Source organism: Formica exsecta, unplaced genomic scaffold, assembly GCF_003651465.1.
Source record: "Formica exsecta isolate Colony F162 unplaced genomic scaffold, ASM365146v1 scaffold36, whole genome shotgun sequence".
NCBI classification, from domain to species: domain Eukaryota; kingdom Metazoa; phylum Arthropoda; class Insecta; order Hymenoptera; family Formicidae; genus Formica; species Formica exsecta.
The window spans coordinates 152,176-160,299 of NW_021850847.1; the positions used below are offsets into that span (position 1 = coordinate 152,176).

General features: G+C 35.4%; 1 protein-coding gene across 3 annotated transcripts in view; it reads right to left on the minus strand.

Annotated features, from left to right (window-relative positions):
• The window catches only part of LOC115238791 (cell growth regulator with RING finger domain protein 1-like), a 34,318-nt gene that overhangs the window by 20,995 nt on the left and 5,199 nt on the right, over positions 1 to 8,124 (minus strand). For all 3 annotated transcript variants that reach the window (XM_029812872.1, XM_029812873.1, XM_029812871.1), the window contains one exon: positions 4,888 to 5,063. In XM_029812872.1, coding sequence (XP_029668732.1) covers positions 4,888 to 5,063 — 176 coding nt within the window. The remainder of the gene's footprint in view (positions 1 to 4,887; positions 5,064 to 8,124) is intronic.

Genomic DNA, 8,124 nt, shown 5'->3' on the forward strand with positions numbered 1-8,124 from the left:
AAACATCGTGGAAATAATATCGATTTCTTTATCACTCGTCACTCCAAGATAATGTTGCCGTAAAAAAAAATGAAAAATTAGACATCACCGAGATTTACAAACCTGATTTTGTTAATGACCATAATATATGGCTCGTGAAAAGAGCACAATTTGTCTTCTCTTTCAACGTGAATAAATCATTCCGCGTGGCGATATGCAATTTCCTCGATCGTTCGAATTAATTCACACCTATGCAAATCGGATACGCAATCGAAAAAAAAAAAAGAAGAGAAAAAACATATTTTTGTGCACATGACGAGATTTACGTTCCGCAAATTTCTGTTAGCGTACCGACGACGACGTTCTCACGATTTCGCAAGAGTGAACCTTAATGTCAAGTTTAAGCGGCGCGGCGACTGCGTTTCGCAAACGACGACGTTTCGCGACATCTCGAACGACGAGATGCCGACGTATTTGACGATCTCCCGTACTTTACGGACCGATTATTCTCTCTCCGGGATCGCGAAATCGCACGAATTGCGAAAGACGGCAATAGCGGCGATTGAATCGCGCGTGCGAGAGAGAAGATCTCGGGGGGACCTGCAGTTGCGACACGCGCACGCAATTACGCAACCTGCATATAACTTGCGTCGGGTTATGCGCCAGCGTTACGTTGTACAGACACACACACAAACATACACGCACAATACATATATATTTACCATACCAGAGAGAACCGACGACACATCAAACTTAGTCCGCGGTATGCCGAGTTGTCTAGAAAGTAATATCGAATTTTTGAAAAAGATAAAAGGCCCGATATTTAAAAAGAATTATCGAGAAACGGAAAAGGATCATTATTTTTGTTCTAATGCCTCTTTAAAGTTAAAGTCGGAATTATGGGCCCAGTCTTACTCTAGCAGTATAAAAAATTGATGATTTTTAGGAAATTTTTTTGGACAATATTAAAAAATGAATCTTTTTGAAATTTTACACATTTTTTTATTGATGTTTCAACAGTATGTCAGTATGTATAAATTTTGGATGTAGTTCTTTTCTTTTTGTTTACGCGAGCCTTTGCGCTTACAATTAGCGTGTTTAACAATGACGGTGTGATATGCTGCTCCTCGTGTAATTGTCTGAAATGAAAAAACTAGTTTTATTCCATAAGGTATTTTTAGGATACTGGATAAAACCTAATAAAAATTAAAAAAATATATATATTTATTTTAAAATGATACTAGTTTGTTATTTTTTAATTTTTTTTAATGAGATTAAGTTCAATATCCCAAAAATATTCTACGGAATAAAATTAGATCGAATTTCTTTTTCAGATAATTACACGAGAAGCAGCATGTCACACCGTTGAACTACACATTTTTTTAACATGTTACGCGCAGAGACTCGTATTGAACAAAAAAAAAAGATAAATATCCAAAATTTAAAAATATTGACGTACTATTTAAACATCAATCAAAACATATGTAAAACACCAAAAAGATTCATTTGTAATATTCTCCAAAACAAATTTTTAAAAATTAATTTTTCATACTGTTAGAGTAGGCTGGACCTTTACAGTCAAATTATTCCAGAATGAATATAAGAAGAAGGATCCCGCAACGAGGAGAAACAGTATCAAAACTTGCGAGAACGTATCGTACTTGAGAATTTCAACGAATTGTCGATTCTCAGATTTGTCACGCATATATCTATCATCTAGTATAAAAAATTGATGATTTTTAGGAAATTTTTTTGGACAATATTAAAAAATGAATCTTTTTGAAATTTTACACATTTTTTTATTGATGTTTCAACAGTATGTCAGTATGTATAAATTTTGGATGTAGTTCTTTTTTTTTTGTTTACGCGAGCCTTTGCGCTTACAATTAGCGTGTTTAACAATGACGGTGTGATATGCTGCTCCTCGTGTAATTGTCTGAAATGAAAAAACTAGTTTTATTCCATAAGGTATTTTTAGGATACTGGATAAAACCTAATAAAAATTAAAAAAAAAATATATATTTATTTTAAAATGATACTAGTTTGTTATTTTTTAATTTTTTTTAATGAGATTAAGTTCAATATCCCAAAAATATTCTACGGAATAAAATTAGATCGAATTTCTTTTTCAGATAATTACACGAGAAGCAGCATGTCACACCGTTGAACTACACATTTTTTTAACATGTTACGCGCAGAGACTCGTATTGAACAAAAAAAAAAGATAAATATCCAAAATTTAAAAATATTGACGTACTATTTAAACATCAATCAAAACATATGTAAAACACCAAAAAGATTCATTTGTAATATTCTCCAAAACAAATTTTTAAAAATTAATTTTTCATACTGTTAGAGTAGGCTGGACCTTTACAGTCAAATTATTCCAGAATGAATATAAGAAGAAGGATCCCGCAACGAGGAGAAACAGTATCAAAACTTGCGAGAACGTATCGTACTTGAGAATTTCAACGAATTGTCGATTCTCAGATTTGTCACGCATATATCTATCATCTGACCGCGTAATCGAAGCATTTTTCTCCGACAACCGCACGCGTTGTCTTTTACAGAATCGAGCATCGCGCCTCGAAATCAAGGGCGATCGATGTTTTCGAATTCTGTTCTCGTGGGCGACCGTGTAAGACTCTGAGGGTTACGCGATAAAGTTCTCTCTCTTCGGTAGTCTCATTTTTTTTTTTTTTTTGCGTGATCTGATGAAAGCTTCGGGTATTTTCTTTTCCGATGACACGACAGACGATTCGATAATATTAATCCTTTTATAAATCTCTTCTACAACGCATCTTTCATTCGACTTTTTTTTGTTCGTTAATATATAAAAATAGACGAAAGAGAAAAATGTATACATAAAATTCGAGTGGAATATTAAGTCATGTTTAACACGTTCTGTATCCAACCGATTTTTAGTAACTTTCCATTCATGCCGCACGCGCCGCACGTGATTAATATTTTATGTATAAAAAATAAATATTATATAATATTTTTACAAGATCGCGCGCGCAAAAATATATGAAAAAGCGTAACGTTCAAAATGCATTATAAATCAAAGCAAAAATTGATGAAATGAAAAGAACATGCAAATCTATAACGCAATTTCCATCAAATAAATAGAAAAAGAAAGATGTCTAATAATCATGTGATAAATGTTCGATAAGTCTTCTTTATATACATACCTATTTATTTTATAAAATATAGAAAATTATATTTTATCACACATACGTGTATAATCAAGTGCTTATTAGAATGGTGCGACAATAAACCAATTAAGAATCTCGACATATTGCAACTCGCAAACTTTACCAAAAAAAGGAGGAGAGGAGAGATAAAAAAGGATGAGTCTGAGAAGACTCTCGGCAAAGGATATCGTCGAGTGATCAATGGTTGATAAAAGTCAAGCGACTCGCGCGCGATGACCCAACGATACAAACGACACGCGGTCAAGGTGGCGTTTCGTAATTCAAGCTGTGGACCTCCGTCGCTGCTGGCACCTGGCATGCCAATTACACGCGACGCTCTCGTCTTTTTCTTCTTACGCACGATCTATCGAGATAACCCACTTTCCGCCACGAGTTAGCCGATCGACACACAGGATTGTGGACCAGTCTCTTTCTCTCCTTCTCTCTCTTCTTTTGGCCGATTAACTCTTGACCTACCAGACTTGCCTGGGTCGATCTTCGCCAATTTCTTTTTTTTTACGCAAACTAACATTTCCTAGAAACTTTATTACCTAATTATGGTCGTGTGCGATTGCTCGAATGACGAAATCGGGGAGAATCATCGTAGCGAATATTATACGGAAAAGCATACCGATAAAAAAAATTTAACCTTTTTAGCGCATGCGAAACCAAGATTCTCTAGAAATTCATTATACAACTGTGTCTGTAATCTTTTTCACAATATAGATATAATCCGTAGAATTTTTACTTTAAAATAATACAAAAAAGATCGGGATATCTATACAAATTTTGTAAGAAAATTCTTTGATTTTCCAACTATTTTTGTTAAAAATACCAGGTAAAGTTGCAGATTTTTTAAATGCAACTTTTTAAATCAGTTCTCTTATCGTATGTTTTTTATACTCGTACAAAGAAAAAATAAAGAGCCACTTATATATATAAAATTATTGTATAAATTAAAAAAAAAATAAAATTTTATAAAAATTCCTTGATTTTTTTAGATAGGAAGAAATCCCTGAAAATTCTAAATTTTTCCAGAGAGTAGACATTTTTCAAAATATATGAAAGAAGAAAGAAAGAAAGAAAGAAATATCGCGGTTTTTTATGTCCTAATTACATATCTTCTTTTCATTATATATTTTATGCGATCGACGATTTTCCTGGCACAGTTTTGCCGAACGCAACCCTTGTAACGCGTTAAAGCTCGTCTACGTAAGTCGCTATTCGAAAAAAAAACCCGCGTTTATAAATCACAAATTATATCGCAAAATCTAATTTCTAACTTATAAAATTGTAAAGGACAACAGAGCTTTGATAATCGCGGCAAATACGTTTACATCAAAAGACATTTAAAAATCTATCTTGTACGCAAAGGATACAACGTGGCACGTAGCACTGAAAGATCACCAGATATCATTGAAAATTACTTCTCCGTATCGTTTGTAGTTTTGAGATCGATCAACGCAAACGCAAAAAATCGAAATTAATTCATCTTGTCGCGTACGATTCATTCGCGATGACATTTCATTCCAAACTGCGTTTCGCGACTTATGTAGTCTTTATAGCCAGATGATAAAGTCTGTTACAAGACGCAGCAATGTCTTGCGACACATTGCATGCCAAAAGCAAACGTTTGTAAATCACCCAGGGGTTGACCCAGTCGAGGATCAAGCTCGGCGACGAGGAGGAAGCGTAAGAAGGGGAGAGGACTTACCAGCGTACGTGCTCTTGAAGCTCTCGTGGAGCTTGAAGGTGAAGGGGATGTGGACCTTCATCATCTCCATTTGCGGTATGCGCGGCGAATGCGTTATCACACTGTTACCACCTCCGCCACCGCCGCCGCCACCGAACATCAGGTCGTCGCCGTGGACGCGTAGCACCATCATGTTCCTGCAGACGGAAAACAAAAGACCTTCTTTCAAATCGATTCTTTCACCGAGGTGGGCTGCTGTTCTCACCGAGAGATCGCCGTAGATCGGCAACCGCTCGGCGAGGAATAAGAGGCTTCAATAATAATTGTAATTGCTAATCGTCTTCTGCGCTCTTGTGTAATTATCGTGTTATCGACAGTTACCTAAAGTGCTGTGCAGGCAACCTCGAGACCGAACGTGATAGTTGTCGGGTTGCCAGACAAAGGATTGCGACAGAATTTTGCATAAAACCGGGAAAGTTGTTCGCGAGCGCGGTTTAGTTCAAGAATCATCAGCCTTGCATTGTTTTTAAGCGGTCGAAGCGGTTTCGAGAAACAAGATGCTACGTATTTGCGATGCAATTCATTAATCGATTTAAAAAATCGCGAAGAAAAGTTGATGGTATTTAGAAAATAAAGTATCCTTAAAACCACCAGATACTTCTTTAATTTTTCCTATATTCTTCGCTATCGAAGAAAGTTGATGGTATTTAGAAAAAAATAAAGTATCCTTAAAACCACCAGATACTTCTTTAATTTTTCCTATATTCTTCGCTATCGAAATACACAACGACAGCCTTTATCCAATTATAAGGGGGCGTATGACGATGAAAAATCAAATTATTATTATCATAAATCAATATTATCGCTCTTGATCGGAAATAGATTCTTAGGTTTCTTTGAGCAATTTAATAAAAATTCCAAAAATCACCGAAGGAACAAGGAGAGAATCGCGAGCAAAATCGACACGGTTAAAATCCCGTTTGCCGATAACGGAAAGTCAATTGGGCAATTGGAAAAATTAGCCTCGAAAGCACGTGTCATGAAAGTCGATCTAATTTTCAAGTTGCCATTGGCGATCGGATTCAGCAATTAAGTAACGTATACACAGAATCTCGATCGAATATAGAAACGATCGGCAGATTCGATTAATGTGCAAAGCCGAGAATTGTCAGTGACTTTGTGATCTTGAGACACAAAAGAAATATATGTGCGCGATAAAAGTAAATCGGCGAGAGAGAGAGAGAGAGAGAGAGAGAGAGAGATCGAGAAACAGGATCCCGAACGACGTCGGAACGCGCCTCCTCCCAAAGTCACGTGACACGTATTAATTAGCAAGAATAAATTCAATCGGGAAAACAGATTCTCGTATTCGCATCCTAAATGTTTGAATCACGTATGCTAATATCTATCTCTCTTGCGCGCGCGTTAATTAGCGTGGAATTTACACAAACTAATGTTCTCGCAACACGCGTTACATCCGATCTCTCAAGATCGTAATCTTTTAATCTTCTCATTTTTTTCGCAAACATTTCGCAGAATCTGAAGCATGTACACTTAAACGTGATATATGTAAAGTATCTATTTTTATAAATCAAATTTTAGTACTCTGGTTACAATCGATGATGAACGCAAACATTTCCAAGTAAAGAAATCTCTTATGTGAAAGGCGCGTGTCTGAACTTTGACTTAAAGAAAAAACATTTTTCAATTGCATCGCGAAAAGGCAACGACTTTAATTAGCTCGTAATTTACAGGGACTTATCATGCATATATTTTTGACATTTTTTTTTTTCATTATTTACGACTTGTGCCACAAACATCTATAAAGTTTCATAATAAAATCTCGCAAGATATCGACGTTAAAAGAGGCATCCTATTTACCCAATCTTCTTTCTATCGTATATTGTAAATTATATTATATAATATTATATTATATATAATCAAATTGTATTGAAAAAAGCGATCAAATCCCGATTAAACCGGCAAAATTTTTCTCATATTAAAAAAAAAAATATTGCATTTTTACAAAGAGATACAAACGTCAAACATTTCTCGACTGGAAAACAGATGTTCGAACAGTTCGAAATGGGAACTTTACCCTGATTCTATCATTCAACAATTCTCAACACTCATGTGTGTATCGCGACAGATAAGAGAAAGAGAGAGAGAGAGAGAACGCAAAATGCGACGAGAATTATTGCTCGCGATTGCAAGGAGTTTCACGATTTACAAATAGTGCGACTTAGCTTTCGAGACTTGTACCTACTTTCGAGACTTCCCCGAGCACGAAAGTGGCTGCGTCACTCGAGAAAATCAGAGACACTTGTCGCATCACGTTATCGTCATCGTCGTCGTCTCGAAGCGCGGAACTATCTCGACCATCTTACTTAAATCGTCGGCTCTCGAACCGAAGTCTCGCTTTCAGCTGATGTATGTCAAAGATTATTATTCACAATCGTTCTTCGAATTTTCGCAGAGTTCAAAAAAAACATGACGGAATGAATGCAAAATCTCGTTTCGAGAAAAATGGACCGCGTATCTGTAGTCGCGTTACTGTGGAAGCGTGTCGAATAATTAGAATGAGAGGGAGAGTGGGGTTTTTTGTGTATTGAAACGCGCGGTTCGGTAATCGCGTTTCGAGCAAAGCGATCAATTGGAGAGACTGTCAAGCGATCATTCATGAAACCTGACCTGAGATTCAAAAGCGACACCTTTAAAGCGTTTAAAAAAAAAAAAAAAATAAAAAGAATAAAAAATATCACCTGCTATTCATTGCATTTTATACAAAAAACCTGTATTTTTCTTTTTCTATTATGCACATCTATAGCGCGTTTAAAGTTCTGAGAAAGATTGATGACGTTACAACCTTGTCGTAAATTTTAATTATATCGGCATACAATTATCGTCTCAATCATTATTAATCTTCATCTTATTAATTGAACTGATTTACATCTACTACCTGAAAAAAAAAGTATAGTTTGTGAAATATCTATCGGAGATATAAACAATAAATGATAATTTAGAAAAATATTTAAAAAAAAGCACAGCCCTTTTTTAATTAATCTTTTGTAAGATTGATTTATGAGATATCTTTAAAAGATTATAAATCGCAATCTCTTCTCGAGTCATCTTCGAATTGCATTCGAACTTTCCCCAAATTCGAAGAATGTTAATACGCGATTTTATAACAATAAAATTCCCTCCTTCTCGGGAAACGATAATATTATTCAATTAATTAAGCGAAAAACAAGAGCCAAG